Source organism: Molothrus ater, chromosome 26, assembly GCF_012460135.2.
Source record: "Molothrus ater isolate BHLD 08-10-18 breed brown headed cowbird chromosome 26, BPBGC_Mater_1.1, whole genome shotgun sequence".
NCBI lineage: Eukaryota > Metazoa > Chordata > Aves > Passeriformes > Icteridae > Molothrus > Molothrus ater.
Genome location: NC_050503.2, coordinates 3789991 through 3811094, shown reverse-complemented (window position 1 = coordinate 3811094; position 21104 = coordinate 3789991). Strand labels below are relative to the sequence as shown.

General features: G+C 55.2%; 1 protein-coding gene across 3 annotated transcripts; it reads right to left on the bottom strand.

Moving 5' to 3' along the window:
* Positions 1–15578: 15578 nt before the first annotated feature.
* On the bottom strand, positions 15579–20230 carry FAM174C (family with sequence similarity 174 member C). 3 transcript variants are annotated; one of them, XM_036399639.2, is made up of 3 exons: positions 19971–20230; positions 19209–19370; positions 15579–18608 (listed from the first exon to the last, which is right to left on the bottom strand). In XM_036399639.2, exons 1-3 carry the CDS (start codon positions 20222–20224, stop codon positions 18605–18607), a joined length of 420 nt encoding a protein of 139 aa, XP_036255532.1. In that variant the 5' UTR covers positions 20225–20230; the 3' UTR covers positions 15579–18604. The 3 variants fall into 3 exon arrangements, with proteins under 3 accessions (XP_036255532.1, XP_036255534.1, XP_036255533.1); XM_036399641.2 differs by having other exon boundaries at positions 19209–19325; XM_036399640.1 differs by lacking the exon at positions 15579–18608 and having other exon boundaries at positions 19205–19370.
* Between the last annotated feature and the right edge of the window lie 874 nt (positions 20231–21104).

Sequence of the window (21104 nt, the reverse complement as noted above, 5' to 3'; positions counted from 1 at the left end):
TGGAGCTGCAAAAGGAAAAAAAGGTGCCTGGGTGGGTCCCTTGGAGCTTCCTGAACTGGAAGGGATCAGTGTGATGGGAAATCCCAGCTGGCAGCAGGATCCAGATGCCCAGCATGGACACAAGAGGGTGGTGCTGGTGCCCCCAGCCAAGGGATCTTTGGCGTTGTGTGGCATCCACAGGCACCAGCCCCCATCCATGGACTCTGATCCCACCCAAAGGCACCAACCCCCCAAAGGTCAGGCAGGGGCCCACCCCTGGCACGCAGGGCTGGGGTGGCAGTTCTGGGGACACCCATCCGTGTGGCCAGACTGTGGCACTGCTCTGGCTCCCAGGTTTTCGTCCCTGGAGCCTCCCACGCTCCTGAGTTTATTCAGAATACCAAGTCAGCTGCCGCAGGTATGCAAAACCACAAAACCCCACAATCATACCCCGAATGTGGGGGCACCCAGCGCTCCTGTGTGGCCCCCGGGATCTCGGGCAGTGTCTCCCCTCCAGCAGGGTGGGGGAGAGCCACAGCCTGCGGCTCAGGGTGGGAACCCCGAGCCCGGGAGCACCCAAACCCCTCCCGCAGCCCGGGCACGGACGCGCCTCGCCCCGGGGCCGTTCACGCCTTCCCCGAGCAGCACCGGGCGCGTTCTGCCGCCTCCTCTGATGCTCGTTAAAACACCCAGCCCCAAAATCCAGCTGCGGATAAATCCTTCCCACGCCGGAGCCACGAGAGAGAGCGGCTCCCCCTCGGCTCGGTGGCGTTTGGTGACCGCTGTCCCTCGTCCATCGGGGACGGTGGCACCGGAGCGTCCGCTCGCAGCAGTGCCCGCAAAAACAATTTCCCACCATGAATTAACCCCACAGTCCCCTGGAGAAGGGGGCGGGAACGGTGCAGGACGGCACCTGCACACCAGCGCACACCTGGAAAAAGCAGCCGGGAAAGCGTCGAGGGCCAAAATCCCGAGGTTTCGGCCCAAAGCTGAGGCGGCGGCGGAGCGGCAGCACCGCATTGCTTAGGCAATACCCCCCTCTAGTGCCGGTGCCCCTCGCGGCCCCCCGGGGTTGTCACCGTGCACTCGGGTCGCCGCTAACGCGACACAGCCCCGGCCCCTGCTTGGATTGGGGAAAACACCCGGGAAAACAAAAACCCCGGCAGATCGCAGCCCCTCAGCCCCACAGCCCGCTGGGGACGAGCCGGGAGTTTTGGGGAGGGTCCGCATCCCCTCATCCCTCTGGGATCCCTGCACAGAACCATTCCCAGAACCCCATTAACGGCGCTAAAGGGACACGGCGCGGTGCCACGGCCACCGTGTCCCTCTCCCACGGCCACCGTGTCCCGCACGCCGGCCTGAAGCCCCGCGGCCCCCGCTGCCATCCGGCTGCGCTCCGGGAGCTTTTGAATATGGAAAGCGCAGGGGAAAAGCGTTTTCTGTTCGGCCAAAACCCACCCAAGTGGAATGGGGAGGGGCGGGGGGGAGGGAGGGCAGCCCGAGGAGTTAATCCACTTTGAATTGCAGCGGCTCCAGCCCGCGCTCCGGGTTGACAGCTTGACAGAGACGGATTGGCAGCTCCCGAGGTGAAACATCCCGGCCGAGCCACGGAGCCGCAGGAAAACCCGGCTTGGAGGTGGCAGGTTCCACCGCGTGGTTTTGCATGAGTGGGGGAAAAAATATATTAAATAAATAAAGGTGAGAAGGGAGAGCAGGGAGCTGGAACAGGCCCTGGCAAGGGGAATGGTTCCCTGGAGCTTCCCTGTCACAGGGACCCTCCCCCGGTGGCTCCTCAAGCGCCCCCAAACCTGACCCTGGGTCTGCAGGCACAATCCCCCAGCGACCACCACAGCATCATCCCCCAGCTTCCAGCCGGTGTCTGAGGCACCTCTCAGCTCCCACGGGACTTGGGGCAGAGTTTTCCCATCGGGATCCCCGAGGAGCTGCTGGAATACAGATGAATAACAAACCGGGGTGAAGGAGAATGGGCACCGTGGGGCGGGTCACACACCTGCTCAGGGGGGTGATAGGCGAGCACAGCCCCAGGCAGGGCGTTAAATCCTCTCGCTTGGCAAGGGAAAAAAAAAAAGGCATTTTCCAGGCAGGAAAGAGCCGGGAAGGCGAGGCCCGGCTCTGCCTCCCAGGGCAGCTGCCTGTCAGCAGCCGGGAATCACTGAACTACGACGGATGTCTCGGAGGGATGATAGGGCAGCGACCCTCATATTTTCTGCGGCGAGCGCTCCTGTAAGCTCCCTTTGTGCTGGAATGATGGGAATTCATTACAGAGCACCCCCCGCCGCGAGCTGGCTCCCAGGGGAGGGATCTGCCGGCTCTCTCCAAGGCTAAATGGGATTAGGTTATCTCCAGACACGGATACCCAGACGAGAGCGCACCAGGAATGGTCCCGGAGCATCCAGCCCGGGACTCAGGCTCAGGTATCACCACCGGCTCCTCCAGGTGAGGATCCATGATCTGCTCCCAGATGGACGCAGCAGGGAGATTTACTGGTGATGCTGACCCTGGAGATGTTTGGTGTCGCTGTGTGTTTTGGGGGAAAAGTCACTCCAAAGGACGCGCACCCTAATCCTGACCCTCATCCTGTGATGAACCTGTGATCAACTGCTCAGCAAAGCGTGGCACAGGCTCTGCCAGCCCTGTTCTCCCAGTTTTGGTGCCAGCAGCCCTGATGCCACTCTCAGTTCTGGATCATGGCAGGGGGAGTGGGGCTGAGCTGGGCCTCACCCTGGGAGAGGTGGGAGAAGCCAGAGGGAGCATCCCTGTGCCCAGCCTGGCACTGCTGGCACTGCTCCCAGGAGGATCCACCCTGAGCTGCTGCAGGAGCAGAAATCCCCAGGCTGGGCCAAAACAGCTTAAAGCACCAAAAACTCCATCTCAGGGGGTGGCAAAAGCAGAGGTTGAGTTGGGGTGGAACACACCCTCACTCTCCCCTGCCCACAGCGGGGCTTGGCTGCTCCATTCTGGAGGCATCACTGCCCCTAAAGACCACCACAACCTCCCAAAGACCACCACAACCCTAAAGACCACCACAACCTCCCAAAGACCACCACAACCTCCCAAAGACCACCACAACCTCCCAAAGACCACCACGATCTCCTGAAGCCCCCACCACCATGACCACCTCCATGCACAGCCCTGCTGGGCCCCCCCAAACTCTTCCAGTGCCCCCCCTCAGCACAAGCACCAGCTGCAGGGTTGGTGTGAGCATGGCTGCACTTGCTCCACTCCCTCTCCCTGTGGCTGCTGGATTCCCTCAATCATGTCAAACAAACCCAGAGAAAAACACGTTTGACTGCATCAAAGTTCAAACCTCCACCTGGCCGCGTCCCCGAGCAGGGACCCTTTAAAGCTGCGAAGATGTAAACTCCCCCAGGTCTTCATTATGTCTTACAGGCCCGATATTATATCAGATTATGGAATCATTAAACAAAAAATTGTACTCGGCGCTGTCCGGAGGGGCCTCCAGTTACCTTGTCTAAATATAACAGCATCATTTTTAACTGAGGAGCTGGTACAGTCCCTTGGGCCTTCATTATATTTCATGGGTCTGGGCTGGAATATCATCTCCCTCATCGGAGAACTCATCCTGCACTCGTGCCGAGGCCAAGGCCAGCAGTGCTGGATGCTCCTCTCCATGGGACACCTCCCACTCCATGGAGCACCCCCTCACCCTGCACTGGCAGAGAGGAGTGGGATGGGCTGAGAGGATCGAACAAAGGAGGAGATGGAGGGAGAACAGCGCTGGGGAGGGGGATCAGAGCCAGGTACGCGCCCAATTATTTTAATTGCGTGTAGGTGCCCTTCCGGCTCGCTGATGCGACACATCAGTGTTTACTGCGCCGAGCTGAACCAATTATGTTTGAACATCGAGGGGCTGAGAGACAGCAAATAAACACGGCAGCGTGCGGGGGGCTCCGCCAGCCTCCGTTTGCACCCGTCTGTCAGCGCCCAGCCAGGCATGGACCGGGAAAGGGGGGGGATCCTGGGATGGCTCCGGGCAGGGAGCCCCACGGAGCAGCACGGAGGGGAGAGGGAATAGATCTGTTTGGGGAAAAAAAAAAAAAAAAAAAAAACCAAAAAAAGAAATAAAGCTGTAAAGCGATCGTTTCTGGCGGGGCTTTGACACGAGTTGTCAGAGGTGGTGGTGCGTGTGCTCCTGTCTTTACAGTAAATAACTGTCAGCAATTAGGAAGTGGAGGTGGTTCCAGGGAGTCGGGCGGCTCCGCGCGTCACTCACCAGGGGTGGGGACCACAGGCCCCGGGGCTGTGTCCCCTCAGGGAGGAGCTGCCTTTGCCCTCAGCTTAGCCACAGCCAAGGCTCAAACCCGCAGGGCTCCTTGAATGGCCAAACATCGGGGACAGTAGCTGTGCAGAGAGGGGCACAGATCCTAAGGGTCTTTCCAACCTAAATGATTCCATGAGTCATGAAATCCCAGGATGGTTTCGGATGGAAGGAACTTAAAGATCACCCAGTCCCACCCTCCTGCCATGGGCAGGACACTTTTCACTATCCCAGGTTGCTCCAAACCTCAGTGTCCAATCTGGCCTTGGACACTTCCAGGGATGGAGCAGCCACAGCTGCTCTGGGCAACCTGTGCCAGGGCCTCCCTCCCTCACAGGGACAGATTTCTTCCTTATACCTTGTCTAAATCCACCCTATTTTAGTTTAAAACCATCACCCCCATCCTACAACACATCCCCATGATCTGGCCCTGATGATCCTCGTGGATCCCTTCCCCCAGGATATTCAATGATTGCACGATCAGTATTGAACCGAGCCCTGAGCTTCATCCTCCCCACCGCTGACATCTCCATCACCTTCCTCCTCTTCCTCCCACCCCCCTGGCAATAATTGTCTCCAGCTCCCAGCTCTCCCTTTCCCTCCTCCCGGTTTTCACTCCCCTCTGCTAAGAGCAGCTGTAGCCGCGGCTCAGCCTGCGGAGCTGCCGGGTTCTTTGACACCAATAACCTCTGTCTTTGTGCTCCGGGGCTCGGCGGCCGCTGCCGCTCCCTCCCAGGCTGGCACAGCCCGCTCCCCCCGGCCTCGAGCAGCCCAGCTTCAGAGGCTCGCAGGAGCTCAGCCCCCGGAGCTGGGCCCCGGGGGAGCGGGCGCGGGGGACCCCCAGCTCCCGTTCCTATGGCGACCGAGGATGCCGATGTGGCAGCCCGAGGCGGTACCTTTGGTACTCGCGGATCAAACCGCAGGGCAAGCGGTGCCGGGGAGGGGACGCGGAGTGCAGGGAATGCAATGACTTGAATTAAGAGCAGGAGAGCTGGCAGCTCCCCTCCCCTGGAGGCCAAACTTCTCCTGGGTGGGTTAAAACTCGATTTTTAAAAATTTTTCCCCCTGTCCTTGGCCTCTCCCAAGCTTTGGGAAGCACACACCCGGTGAGGACAGCGGGCTGGGATCACCAGCGTGGGCTGCAGGGCACCAGTCCGATGGATGTTGGCCCTGTTGTGCTCAAAAGGGGACACAGAGGTCAGGAAAATCCTGACAGGCTCCAAAGATCTGCCCCTCCAGTGGCCCAGGGACCACCTTCATCCCCCCCATGTGCCCATTGGTGTGGGATAGAGCCCAGGAAGGGCAGGGAGAGGGTGAGCAAAGCCCAGGAGGAGCAGCAGAAGCTGGGGGGACCCTCAACATCCACCCAGCTGCCTTCACAACAGCAAGGACCAGGAATGTGAAAGGGAAAAGGTGACTTTTCCCTGATTTTGTGTCTCCTCACAGCCTCTTTTCTTCTCTGTTCCATCACCCTCCTTCCTTGCTGCTCTTTCCGCTCCAGAGCATTCAGTGCTTTGCTGGGGCATTAAGAGGCGGCAGCTCAAACTGTTTAGTGAAGCATTAAAGGGGCATGAAAACACTCACATCACGGGAGCTGAGAGCCCTGGAGCATCCTCGGGAAAAAAGCACCTCCCAGTTCTGGGAAATAAGACATATTTCTGTGCTCACAGCACCAGACAAAACCCATCTCCCAGCTCTTGCCAGCCCTGGCCCGGCTCTCTGACATTCCTCTGCTCCTAAAGTCAATCCCTTCCCGTTCCCATCCAGGTCACTTGGGAGCAGCTGGGCCACCACCATCCCCAGCCACCATCTGCCACCATCCAGTCACTCAGCAGCCCCCCAGGATACCTCAGACATGCCCAAACCCTGGGATTTGCATGATTTAGACACGTTTAAACCATCACAGCTTGAGCACATGAAAAGGAGCCAATTCCTCACTCCCTTCTTCCCATATCCAGCAGAAACCTGCAAACACCCCAGGGCTAAAAAGGGATTTTCCCCCTTTTAAGGGGTTCAGAACCCATTGGGCACACGCAGAGCTCAGGTGTCCCCTGTGCCCCATCCCAGGCTCTGAATGCAGCGCCAGATCCAGGAAAATCAGGAAAAATCTGGAAATCAGAAACCTCACTGTTCCTTGGAGGGGAGAGGGCTGCTCCACATGAGCCCCTCAGCAGCTGGCTGAGAGTTTTTCCTTCTTCCTTTAACCACAGGGAAACTGGATTCCTTGGGAGGGGCTGCTGTGCTTGTCCCAACACCTGGAGGTGGGAGCGATGCCTGAGCCCCATCACCCAGCCCTGCTCCCTATGGGAACCATGAGGAACATTGTGAAACAGGAGCAAGAGGACTTGGGGCTCCCTCTGAGAGACCACCATCCCTTCCCAAGCTCAGAAATCAATCCCAGAGCTCCCACTCCCACTACTGCAAGGGCCCAGGGTCCCAAGCATCCCCAAATGGGGCATCCCTCAACTCCAAGGATTCCAGACAAGAAATGGGATAGAGCTGTCCCAGGGAAGCACCATTCCCTGTGAGCACACGGAGCTGGAGGAGCCAAGCAGGTGCCCTGGCCAGGGCTTAGGACCTGGGTGTGCTGCTTGGTGCTCCCAGCTTGGAGAAGGGTTTGGCACAGGCTCTGCTCTGAGAGAGCTGGACCAGCTCTCCCATTTCAGCAGGAACTGGTGCTGCTCCCAGATCTATCTCCCCCTTCCCCGGTCATGGATTTGCATCTCTCCTTTGGGCAGCTCGTTTCCAGCACAGAAAGGGACAAAAGGCTCTGTTGGGGTCTCCTCCCTCCAAGGGCTCCGTAGGTTCCCCCCACCAAGGGCTCTGTGCAGGGTCCCCCCTTCCTTCCCCAGCAATTGTTATGTTAAAATCCCCAGGACATGTTTCTGCAAAGAATTAAAGGAGGGTGAGGAGGGGATTGTTTTCGTCAGTGTCTCACCGAGTCTCTGACCTTGAGCGTGAACAAAAACAAGAAAAAAGGAACTTTATGCAAATCTCCCTCACTCCGCACAAGGGGGAAAATAATAACGGAAAATGGAGATTAGGAATGCAAATCGACTTAATGAAGAGGCAGGGGCTGGGCAGGAGCTTGTTTTGCTCTTGTAGAGACGACTCACCCCGTCTGGTCCTGCTGCACCCCAGGTCTGATCGATACAAATTATATCAGGGTAGGGAAAGAGAAACACAGGAAAGGTTTAATTCCCTCATCACGGCATTGTTCATCTCCCCTGCCCGTGGCTGCTCCTTCCAAAGGCCTCTCACACCTCCCTTGAGTCAATTCACCACCCAAAACTGACCCAGCCTCCTGCAGATCCCATGGTGAACCCCAGTCCCACATTAAGGGGGTGCAGCTGCTTCCAGGGGTCCGAGGGGACCTTGTGTCCTTGCTGCTGGAGCCACATCTCCAAAGTGCCACCCCAGATGGGTCTGGCGCTGTGGGACCCCCCTGCTCTCCACCAGCCCCTTCACAAGGCTCAGCCTCTTCACTTGGATCATTTTCCTCTCCTTTTCCATTCCCTCACCAGCCTTCTCAGCCCAGGCTGCTGCACTGGGGCCTGGGAATGGCTCCCACATCCCCATGGAACAAAGTCCTGGTCCTGGCAGGGGTCTCCAACACCCTACAGTGAATTTGTGACCAGTCACAGCCTGGGCACAGGACATGGGATCACGAGGAGCAGCAGGAAACCACTGGCGCCTTTTGAGGGTTCACACACGGAGAAGTTGGGATGGAAATGGCTCAGGGTGGCCCTCAGCACCACATTTCCAAGGTTGTGGAATGTAATTGCCTCTTCCCACTCAAAACCCACCTTAGAATCACAGGATCACGGAATATCCTGACTTGGAAGGGATCCACAGGGACCATAATGTCCAACTCCCAGCCCTCCACAGGACAATCCCCAAATCCTACTTTTGCCAGGGCACAAAGCTCCTGTAAAGCTCTGCTTTACAAAACCCTGAGCTCAGAGCCGCATCCACCATGAGCAGTCAGGGCTGTGCTGGAAGGTGCTGAACACCCAGATCCCCCTGGAAAGATGATCCCAAAGCTGCTGCTGGGTGTCTCACTGCTGGATCATTGGATCACATGCCCCCAGGTGATGCTTCCTCACTGGAAGTTTGGAATGAATTTTCCTTTCTTCTACGAAAGAACTATCAAGGTCAGTTCTATTTAAATGAGGCTTTCACTGGCCTGAAGACGAAATCAGACCCCAGTCCCATTCCAAATTATGCTGGAATCGCCTGGGCTGGCTGAAACCCAGGCAGGATCAATTCCTGAGGTGTCAGAGCCGCCAGCACCCCGCTCACCCTGGCCCCACTCTTCTTGGCAATCAGAACAGATCCCACAGACCCGAGGCTGCCCTCAGGACACATTTAAACCTCAGCCCAAAGGTGCTGAAAAATTCCTGGAGTGTTTAAAACCGAGTGAGGCCCCAGGGGCAGCGACCTCACCAAGGCCTGGAAACCATCCCTGGGCTCCGGGTCACGCTCCTCCGCCAACGCCAGGGCTGGTGATGCTTCCACCCCACAAACACCCCCCTTCCCTCCCTCCCAAACAACATCCACGGGAGAGTTTGGCTGGGAACGCAGCGCTTTAATCTCCTGGAAGCCTTTGACAACCTGTCTCGTCCTGGCTTTTAGCTGCGTGAGAGCTGCTCGTTAATGGAGCATTAACCTTGGAGAGCTGCTGCAATTACTCCAACACTAATTCTGACAGTTTTTGGTGTATCTGTTTGTTCTTTTGACAGGCAAAAGGAATTTCTTTTTAAAAGCTGTTTGATACATTTGAGACCTTCTGTCCACATTTCCCTTTTTTTTTTTTTTTTTTTTTTTTTTCCTTCTGCTGGAGATGGGAAGGTGGGGGGAACGTGCGGAGGGGGAGACGCTGCCTTCCCACGACACCTCCTTCAGGCACCAGTCGGGATATTTCCCCCCTCCCAAGCCCTTCCTACCCCTGCTTTAAGTCACAGAAGCGTTTGGTCTCTCCTGACCTCATTAGGGTAATTAGGAAACCTTTTGAAGCTGGGAAAATGGCTCTGAGCGCTGGGAAAGGAGGAGAGCAAAGAGGCTCTGAAGGAGCACGAGGATGGAGAAAGAGGGAGAAAAACATCTTCAGCAGCGAGGAGGTGACCTGCAGCTCTGCTCCCCTGGAAAGCTCCTTAAATTGCCTCTTTTAAGAGGATGGAAATCCAAGTCCTGGTTATCCCATAAGACCTGAGCAGCCAGGGAGCAGGGAAGGAAAAGGGTGGTGGGGCAGGCACAGACTGAGCTGAGGATTCCACTTCCATCTCTGATCCATCACCACTTCCCCGGGTGCCCTTTGGCAAATCAGCTCTTGCTGTGCCTTAATCCTTCCTTCATCTGAAAAAAAAACCCATTCCCTACATGTTATTTTCTATGTGGGAAACACAGGCTTTGGAGGGAAAGGGCTCCCTCTGACTGTGCAGCTCCCAGGAAAAGCAGGCTGCTCCTGGCCATCATCCACATGGAAGTGGTGCCAACCAACACCTTGATCTGAAGTCTGATAAAACCCACCTGAGATGGAGGCAGAAGGTGATCTCGGTTGAACTCAGCTGCTTTCCAAACCCACCTGAGCCACCAGGTAACTGCTGGGTGACAGGAGTGGGAACCTTCCCAAGAACGTTCAGCCCTCTCTTCCTCTAATAAATGTGGGAAGCGTTTTCCCTGCACTCATCTGAGCCAGCCAAGAAGCCTGAATGATGACTGTGGCGCAGCTAAAGTTATCACAGGGATAAAACCTCCAGTTCTAAAGGAAAAACGCGCTATCACAGCCCTTTGCTACCAATCACAAAGGGCACAAACCCGATGCCTCTGTGTGTTCTGCAGAAAGAGGAGTTTGATGTGAGAGAAAAGCGGATTAAAATAACACTGGCAAGGAAAAGGATCAAAATCCACCGATATACCCCGGCACGAGCGAGTCTGAGCCACCGCGCCCGAGGTCCCGCTGTGCCTCTGGCACACGTGGAGATGGAAGCACTGCCACGATCCTGCACAGCTGCTTTGAGGGTCCCCTTTGGAAGATGAGGCCCCCCCCAGCCACCCCTCCATCAGAACATCCCGTCAGGAGCTGCTTCTCCAGGGTGTCCTCAGCAGTCCCTGCACCGCCAGCCTGTGTTTGAGCAACGTCATGGAACACTGGAATGGTTTGGGTGGGAAGGGACCTTAAAAATCATCCAGTTCCACCCTCTGCCATGGGCAGGGACACCTTCCACTATTTCAGGTTGCTCCAAGCCCTGTCCAGCTCAGCCTTGAAGATTTTCAGGGATGGGGCAGCCACAGCTTCTCTGGGCAACCTGTACCAGAGCCTCCCCACCTCTTTTCCTCCTTTTATCCACTCTAAATCAGCATTTTTGGTTTAAAACCATCACTCCTTGTCCTGCTGCAACAGGCCCTGCCATACATCAACTGGAATTGGACTTGGGATGTCCTGGAGAGGCACCTGGGGGCTGCAGGTAGAGCAGCACCATGGCCCCCCCAGAGCCTCAATCCCCTCGGCTGCTGCTCATGGAGTTAATGCCCATCAGTTTTTCCCTGTCAGGAGCAGCCTTTCCAGCAGTTCTGCAGGAGCGGGGGTGGCTGGGCTCAGCTCGGGCTGAACAATGAAATAATTGGGATTATTTTAAGTACATGAGGTTTTATTCCTTTAAAGAACAAGAGTAATTAACCACCTCAACGTAACAGCAGCGTAGTGGGGCAGAGTGAATGCTCCAGGGAGGGGCTGGAGCCTCTCCAGGGAAACATTCTGCCTTCACCTCAAAGGGAGCAGGACAAACCTCCTGGTACTCTGCAGGGGCTGAGCATAACCCTGGAATGGGCTCTTCTGTCTGCAAAGCTGAAATCTCAGCACCCCCATTTCCAGGCTCTGAGCTATGTGGCACATGGAAGCACTTTGAGGACGTCCAGGTGCTGCCAACAGCAATTCCTGGGGATTCCAGCGTGGCAGGAGGGAATCACACCGGCACTGGGAGATGCCTCCAATGGGAGAGGGAATGAGGAGGGTGCCCACACACCAGTTCTGTGCCATTTCAGTTCCATTTCCCAGCACTGGATGTGACCCATCACCCCCACATTCCCCACATGCCATGTTAAGTAAAGCAGCTGGTAATTGTCTACAAAAATTGTCTATAAACACCTCTCCATGGGCAGAGGTTCTCTAAGCCCTGCTGAAGCAGGATCTATTCAGATCCACAGCAATCCCACAACCCGTGGAAGTGTTTCCAGCAAATCAGACCTAAAATCCTCTTTTTCTGGCAATTCCAGCCCACGGGTGCATGGAAGTTCCATCCCCCCCCAACAGGTATCCCTGGACATGAGCTGCAGCTTGTGACTTTGATCCAGCATTGTGAGAAGCAAACATGAGATTGTAACATCCAAGATATTGTCTCCAATTTAATTTTTGGGCTGTTCCCCCCCTTCCCTCTGCAATCGCACGTTCAGGAGCACAGAGCCCCTTTCATGTTTACTTATCCTTAGATTGCAAAAATTGTCATGTGAATTCCTTCTCCAATTAGCTCTGGTACTCAAAAATAAAATATTGTTCTGTTGCAGCACAGTTCTGATCATTCCTGTCCTTTATACTTTTATTCCCCAGAGTCACTTGAAAAGCGGACGCTCCTTCCTCCTCCCCTGCAAAGCCCCCTTGGAAAATTTTTAAAACAAAAAACAAGCAGCAATTCTAAAGGAAAGGCTTTGGTGGCTGAAGTGCCACTCCATTCACCTTTCCATGATGGAAGGGAAAAAATAAAGATCAGAAGGAGGATTTAGACAAAAAGCCAACTAAGTAAAGGTAATTTCTGATACAGGAAAATCTGCTTGTTGTGTAGAGGTGCTTTGTTGAGTGGAACAGAAGAGACATCAGAGATTCTGCAGCAGGTTTTCAAACATTCCCAGCTCCCTTCCCAATGTGCCACCTGATTCCACACCAACCCAGAGACACATTTTGGAATGCCAGTGTCCATGGAATGAAGGTGAGGAAGACCACCCAGCCCCTGCCCACAATGAGAGGGACACAGACACAGGGGAATTGTGAGTGCAGCTGAAAACGTTTACAGGGGAAATTCCAAAAGCATCCAAAGTCACGCCAAAGCACCCAGAGCCACCCAGTGAGTGTATGAGCAATAAATGGGGCAAAATTTGTGACACCTTCCCCTGACCACACCCATCTGCTCACCCATCCAGGGCTTGGCCCCAGTGAGAGCCCAGCGTGTTCATGGGGACAACCCGCGACCCAGAGAGCTGCCCATGGAGAAAATCCCAGGATAGTTTGGGTAGGAAGGACCTTAAAGCTTATTCATTTCCACCTCCTGCCATGGGCAGGCACACCTTCCACTAGATCAGGTTCTTCCAAACCCCATCCAAACCTGGCCTTGGTTAATGCCACCTAAAAAACCCTAAGGTTCATTTGGTACTGGAGAAATCCAGTGACAAAGAAGTCCATAATCCATGAATGGAGTATCCTTTCTATATTCTAAATTTCTAAAATATTTCTAAATTTCTAAAATATCCTTTCTATATTCTAAATTTCTATATTCTAAAATATTCTTTATTTTTCTCTTTTTCCTCCTTGGGGTGCTGGAGGCATTTGGACCATCTCTTCTCCCAGACAGTGACCAGAAAAAAAATCACACACACAGACTGCTGTCACACATAAAAATACCAAAAATAAACCCCCAAAAACCCACCAAAAAAAAAAAAAAAAAAAAAAAAAAAACCACAAAAAAAAAACCTAAAAAAATCCCAACTTTAGACACAAACCCTCATTAAAAGCAGGGGACGGTGAGTGAGAGAAGAGAGAGAAGAGCTCAGCAGTGCTCCCTCCCCGGGCTGTGCCGCAGAGGTGATTTCGCACTCCACGGAGCGCGGCGTGAGGAGCCGCAGCAGCAAACAGGCTCTGGAATCAAAAGAGCTCCCTGGCACTCCACCGGCCCCGCAGCTCCCATTCCAGGGAAGGAAATTTGCATCCAAAGCATCAAGAGCACTTTACCTCGAGTTTAAAATAAATTCCGAGCAGATCCATGCCGCCAGCTTGTGTTTGTGACTGGAATCCCAGCCAGCGCCAGCCGGAGCCTGGCCCCGTTGAGAGCTCGGGAAGAGGGGATGGCACAGAGCAGGGAACAGGGATGAGGGTAGGACAGCACAGCTGCAGCTGGTCCAGCACCAAGGGCCACAGCAATTAGTGCTAATTGGGCTAACAGCCCCCTGAGCCTGAAAAGGAACAAGCACTCGGTTCACATCCTGTGGCAGCTCCCAGCACCGCACACAGATGGAGCTTGGAAGCACAGAATCGTGGAATTTTTTTGGAAAAGACCCCTGAGATCATGAAGTCACAGCACTGCCAAGGGCACCATTAAACCATGTCCCAGGTGCCACACCCAGGGGTCTTCTGAACACTTCCAGGGATGGTGACACCACTACTGCCCTGGGCAGCCTGGGCCAGGCTGGATCCCTTCCTTTTGAGGAAGGAATTTTCTCTCATATCCAATCTAACTGGACATGGTGATGGTGTCCTGCCCATGCTACTGCACAGGGAATGCTGTTAGTTCATTAGCACTGCAGTTAATTTGGCCCAGGAAAGCTGGGGTGCCCCCAGGGCGCTGCTGTTCGTGTCTGTGCTGGAGCCAGTGGCATCACTCCATCAAACCAGGGCATCCTGAAACCCTGCAAGCCCAGAATCATAAAAATCTTTCCCAAACAAGTCCTGACAGGGCCAGGTGGAACCTGGTTCAAGTGGAGCCAGGGCAAGACCCTGCCCTGCTCCTGAGACACTCCCCTGAGAGAGAAACCCCAACAGCTCCCCAGGAGCCACCCCAAAACCTGCTGCTCCCCCAAAGAGACACAACCCCCAAAGGGCCCTTCCAGCTCATCCCAGACAGCTGCTGGAAGCAGCAGATTTGCCTTTCAAGGCACCAGGATTTATTTGCAGCTTCCCCAGGTGCAGGCAGTGCCCTGGCAGCTGCAAGTCTGGTCTGTGAGTGCCACCTACAGGGACCCCCTGTGCCCCAGCTCCTGGTGTGCCCTGACCCCCCGTGCCCCAGCTCCTGGTGTGCCCTGACCCCCCTGTACCCCAGTTCCTGGTGTGCCCCGACCCCGCTGCCCCCCAGGACCCCACCAGTAACGAGGGGAAATCATGGAGCAAACAAAACCCTCTCAGCTGCTCCAGGACATGGGGACACGGGAAGGGTGGCAGAGGGGGACAGGGGGAACGTGGCTTCTGTTTTCTCAGTGCCACCGATGCACACAGTCAGATGAGAAGCAGGCGTGAGTCAGGGAACGCCCTTGGGTTTGTTCTGGAACGAATTCCTTGCAGGGAGGAGCCAGGACATTCCCATTTCAGCCTGGAGGAGACTCAGGGGAGACTCCCAAGGGGCAGCTCCCATCTCTGCTCTCTGGGACAAGGGGCAGGAGCTGAGGGAAGGGCTGGAGCTGAGTCAGGGGAGGTTTAGGGTTGGATATTACTGAAAGATTCTTCCTTTGAGTTGGGCACTGCCCAGGCTCCCCAGCCCCAAGGCTGCCAGAGCTCCAGGAGCAGTTTGGAAGAACTTCCAGTTTGGACACTGCTCTCAGGGATGGACAGATTGGGGTTGTTGGGGTGTCTGTGCACCCCATCAAGTCGGACTCGATGATCTCTGTGGGTCCCTCCCAACTCAGGAGATTCTATGATCCAGGGAACAGCATCTCCCCCTCACTTCCAAACAAGCAAAATGGAACTTGGTTCTGCTGCTGTGGACAGGCTGGAATTGGCCTCACAGGGACTTTATTTGGTCCTCTGTACAATAAAAGGGAGTAATGTGAGAACAGGGAGAAAGGAGGAGACTTCAGAAAACTGAAACCAACGCAGAGATGATTGGAGAATCACAGAGTCACTGAATGGTTTGAAAGGGACCTTAAAGCTCACCCATGGGCAGGGACACCTTCCATAGACCAGGTGGCTCCAAGCTCAATCCAGCCTGGGCTTGGACACTTCCAGACAGGACACAAGGTGAGCAGCAGCCCTGGGAGCACAGTGGCACTGCCCTGTGAGCAGGGGGAAAACCCCAAGGACCCCATAAATCCATGATCTCACCAGAGCAGCCTCATCCCACGGGCTCAGCAGCCCATGCACACAGCAGGGAGGGATGGGTGGGCTGGAATTCTTTATTCCAGTGGCTCCAGGTACAAGGGAGGGGATGCTGCAATGACAAGAAAACCATGGATCAATACCATGGCCAGTGGCTGTTTAAAGGCAGATCAGCAGTTCCAGGAGGGCAAAACATGAGCTGCTCCCTGGGGAGTTCAGACAACAATGTACTCAAGTGCTGTTTATTGACTCCACCACAGGCACAGACCCTGGCAGGGCTGCAGGTCCCATCCCAGGCACAGAACAAAATCACCAGAGTTGATCTCACCCCGCTCCCATGGATCCCATTAACCCTGCCCAGTAGGTTTGGGCAGCCCAGTATCAGCAGCAGAGCATCCCAAAAAGCCTCCAGGATAACAGAGGGATTATGTAAACTTTGGAAAATTGGCTTGAGAGCAGAGTGTTGCAGTCAGTCACGATGCACACAGGTGGTGACTGTTACAGGTCGTGGTCCATCGGCTCCTTTGGGTGGGATGAGCAGGAATCCTGCAGACCAACAGGCACAGGGAACCTCCACCAACACCTTGGTTCATCCAGGAGAAATAAAAGTGCAGCAGTGGCTGCTGAGGGCCTCAGCCTGCCCAGGACCAGGCACAGGTGGGTCTGTTTGCATTCCTGTGTTTAGCCTGAAAAACAACTGGAAATCTACTGGAAGATCCAACTGGGGCAAAGAGACCTAAAGCATGGTATCAAATACACATGGAGGAACTGAAAGAGTAATGGAAGGAACACCTGAACTGCTCCTTTGTGGAAATGTCATGTGAGGTGCTCAAAGCTGCTGTTTTATTTGCAGGATCCACCCCAAAAGCCCCCTGGCCTGGCCCTGCTCACATTACAGGAAGTGCCAGATCCAGCTGATTCTTCCTGGAGAAATGGGATCATGCTGAGCACCCCAAGGAGTCTCAGATCTGTCCCTTGGGTTTCTTCTCTTAGAAAAGGTCTCCAAGGACTCAGAGCAGAGCAGGGATGAAATGTCACGGCCTGCAAAGGGCAAATCCCGATGCCAACTGCTGCTGAGGGGGAGGATGGAAACAGCTTCACAGGGTCCCTGATTACAGCTCCAACCTGTCTTCAGCCCAAGACCAGGACAAGTGACAGCCCCTCAAGCACCTTTGTACCCTGCACCCTTTAAAGGTGGCCAGCAAGACTCTGAAGACATGGAAGTGGTGTAGAAATTCCAGGTTGGCACCTCAGTTTCTTTCCCTACACAGCACAGCCCAGGCACCTCATCACCTGCTCCACACATTTCCCTGCTCAAAAACAAACATCTGTTCCAGCCAAAACTAATTCCAGCAGATTTATTTTCAAGGCAAGACCTATTGCTTGAGGTTCCCTCTGATCTGAATAATTCAACATTAAACAAACGCTCCACTCCTGTGAGGTGAGGAAACTTGAGAATTGCAAACCCCACCTGCCCAACAAGAGGGGAGCCTAAGGAATGCTCAGGAGCATCACTCCAGGTGAAGGGAGGATGAGGAACGGGTTGTTCAAACACTGAGCATGGCAGTGGATTGGGACAGTCAGGCTCCAAGAGCACAGGGAACAACTTTTCAGAGGGAAGAAAAGAGCCAGGGAATTACCAGCACATTCAGCCCTGCAGGATGAAGAAAGATCCTCACAGAGCTCCAACCATCCCCAGGGAAGCTGCAGCCGAGTGGAGCCATCCCAGCGATTCCCACATGGAACCTCTGCCTGCTCCCATCTGCCACAAAGCAGGGAACACCCAAAATAGGTGTGAAATGACCCAAAGGACAGGAAAACAGGGCACACACAACCACGGTGTGCACATGGCAATGTTATTAAAAAAATAGATACGTGTGTATTTTAAAATCCTCGGTGCACATGCGAGACAGAGCTGCCACAGGGGGTGGGATTTCTCCAGGAAACCTCACCTGCCCTGGACAGACCAACGTGGCTGCTTGCACAGGATCACAGCACTCCCTCAGCAGATTCTGCAGCATCTGCCAGCCCCCAGCCTCCCCCGATCACGATCAGCACATCCCTGTCCCTTCCTCAAGAGTCACCGGTGCCCCTGATCCACAGGGGATGTGCAATCCAAAGGAAAGGAGCCAGACATCCCAAAGATTCACCCTAAAGGTGCCACAGGGACCCTCCCTGCCCGCAGGGCAAATCCCTCGGGTTCTCCAAACAAAGGCACTGCCAGCTTGGGGGGAAGTGGGATTTAAGGATGTGCTGCCAGTTTTCAAGGAAAGGCCACAGACAGAAGCATTAGTGAGCAGTTTTCACCCATTCAGCAGCAAATCCACCCAACAACCACCTCCTGACACATTCAGCTTTGGTCCTACACAATCAGATCCCAAATATCCACGTAACAATGGGCTGCAGGAAAGATGCCAGCTGAGTACCAGCCAAGGGAATGAGACTCCAGGGTCCTTGAGAGGAGAGAACGCATCCAGAGCTGCCCTGAATCACAGTCAAGAGGAGTTGGGGTCCCCCTTTTCCAGTCATCAGCTGCTCCAAGACACTCCCTGGCTCACATCTGGCTCTTCCTCAGGTATCCAGAGCTTGGCAGATGTCACAGGTGTCCCTGGTGAGCTCACAGCTGGGGCTGGGCAGAGTCCAGGCATTCCCAGCCCTTTTGGAGAAAGATTCCTTTGGGTTTTGGCCCCTTTCATTTCTGTAAACCCGTGAATGACCTGGATTATCCCAGTAATTGCCGATCCTGCAAAATGTAACTCGTTTAACTCCTTCCCAAAGCTGCTCTGTCTGAGCTATCACCCTCCCACCCCCGTTTGTGTAACAGAGCCAGAGCTCTCACAGCTCCTCCCAGAAGCTAATTACAGAGACACTTCCCAAAGAAGTAACCTGATATTGCATGAAGGAAAGAGGATCGGCCTGGAGAAGGAATCTGATGCTTCCAGGGCAAGGAGAGAGGGATATGAGGCACAGGGGCAGCTCTCGAGCTCAGATTTCAGGTGCTGAAAATCATCCCAAGAGCATCTCCTTTACCTCAGCCCTTCCCCGTGCAGTGAACAGCTCCCATCTTTCCCCAGAAATGTCCCCAAGAATGCACGTGAAGAAAACAGGTTTGGTCCCCTCTCCCCTGCCCCAGCTATGGAAGGGCTCAGACTGTTAGTTAAGTCATTGTAAGCAGATATAAAACTTGAGCACTAAGGATTCCACTGGGATTGGACCCTCCATCATTCCAGGCAGCCAGTGCCACTGGTCCCGAGTCATCTGGAAAAAAAAAAAAAAAGGAGACACCCAAAATCAGGGGGAGCTGAGGTGATGTTCCTTGAGGTGACATTCCTCCTCAGCTTAAAACAACCTCCCCAGAAATCAAACTGGTGGGATGTGAGCACAATGCTGGGAAAGCAGGAATGGATATCCCTGTGAGACTGGGAGTTGGAACTGTGATGAGACCTGGAAGCAATTCCCAAAAGAAAAAAAGAAAACACAAAACAAACCAGGAATTTTGCTGGGAAAACAGGAATGCATATCCTGATGGGACTGGGAGTTTGAATTGTGATAGGAGTTGGAAGCAATTCCTCCCTGTCTAACACAGGGAGGCCCAGACTGGGCACAGGGGCTCTCCCAACAGCTCTGTGACCCCACAGTAGTGTCCAAATAACCCTGTCAGTGAGACTTTTCCTGGGCCAGAAAACGAGGAAAAGTGAGATAAATCCGTGTGCCAACACAGAGACCACACACAGGCGTTTTAATTTATGCAGATCTGGTTGTAGGAGCTGTGCCAGAGCTCCCACAGTTTTGGGAAAGGAGCCTCAGCCCCTTGTGAGGAAAAGAGCAACACAAAAAACACACAAAATGCTCCCTCACCGCCTCAGGTTCCGGCTTTCAAACACGGTGTCCTCGTCACTGTCGAGGGAGCCCAGCTCGATGTTCTCATCCTGGTTCGACAGCAGCCCGTACTTCTTCCTCTGGGGCTTCTTCAACCTGAAATGAGTTTTGGGCTCGTTTCTGGGGCCCTCGGACCTGGGGCTGAGGGACACGGAGAGCACAGTGAGTGAGCCGCTGTCCCCACCCAGCGGGTGGTTTTAGCGGAGATGGTTTAGCGCTAATTACCTCGGGTAATTAACAGTGTGAGGGATTTACAGCGACGTTTTGGACTCGCTGCCAAAGGGATGCGCTGGGGAGGCAGAGCCCCGGCTGGCAGAGAGAGAGAGGGAGGGAGGGGAATTCAGGGAAAATGGGCACAAACCCAGGGAATAGGAGCGGAATTGGGGCAGGCAAGGGACAAGGGACACCGTGACCGGCTTCGGGGGACCCAGAGCAAGACCGGGACAGGCAGGGGGGACAGGGACCGGGACAACCGGGAGAAGCAACGGCACTGCCACAAGCAACGGGGACCGGGACAATCAGGGTGACACCCCCGACCAGGGGGAACCAGGACTAGAAGGGTAGAGAACCCCAGAACCAGGACAAGCTGGGACACAGCCCGGGATAACGGGAACAGGAACCGGGACCAGCAGGGACACAGCCCCGGGTCAGGCGGCACCAGGATGGGGACAAGAGCAGGAGCGGGAGCAGCAGAACATGGATACAGCCGCGCTCGGGTGCCTGTCCCCGCTTTGCACTCACCGGAACGCCCGCAGCATGAAGTAGAAGGCGGCCAGCGCCGACAGAGCGCTCAGCACATAAACAGCGCGCCTCAGCACCGGCAGCCCCGACCCCACCGACAGCCTCGGCCCGGACTCGTGCTCCGTTCCCGACTGCGTCTCGTTCCGTGTGACCGCCCGCGGCGGCTCCGTGCTGTTCCCCGGGTTGGGGGCGGCGGCGCGGCCGAGGTGCGGGACGAGGAGGAGGAAGAGGAGGAGGAGGAGGAGGCGCGGCATGGCCGGGCCGGGCGGCGGAGCGGGAGTGGCGGCCGCAGGAAGGCGCCGGGACGGTGCGCGCGGCTCAGGCCCCGCCCGGGCCCCGCGGAACCGCTCGCGGGTTCCGGGGCTGCGCCGTTCCGGGCCGGCCGTGACCCGCTCACGGAGCCGCCGCGGGGCTCCGACATTTTGCCCTCAGGGTTGTTGTTGTTTGCCCTCGGGAGCTGCGTGCCCCTGGGCGAGGCCGCCATTTCTCCCTCACTGCAACACCCCCGTCTGCCACAGACGCCATTTTCCGCTCAGGGTCATCCTTCCTCTCTCAGGGCTGCCATTGCCCTTTCAGGGCTCTCATTCCTCCCTCAGAGCCGCCATTTCCCCCTCAGGATTCTCCCTCCCCCCTCAAGGCCACCATTTTTTCCCGAGGGTCATAATTTCTCCCTCAGTGTCACCTCTTCCCCCTCATAGCAGGACCTTCTCCCCCAGAGCCGCCATTTCCCCCTCAGGGTTCTTCTTCTCCCTTCAGGGCGGCCATTCCCGCCCCATGGTGAACACAACTGGAAACAGAAGCATTTTGAGCATTTCGAAAATTTCTATCCCCCATTTTTCCTCTCTGCAGACACTTCGGGCTGAACAGGGCTCAGTCACTGCTGGGCAGGGCTCAGGCCCTTCAGCCCTGCTCCACTTCCCCATTTTTCCTCAGGGAATGGCTCAAGCTGCCTGGACACACAGGGCTTACTTTAAAAAAAGGGCATTTTGGTTAAAACTGGGTCACCCGAGCTCACGTCAGACCCACGGCACCCAGACACCTTCCCGATGACGCCACTGGGTTCCACATCCAGCCCCTGGCTCCAGCGATTCCCTCACCCATCCTAACAAGACATCATTAACTCAATGGCATAAT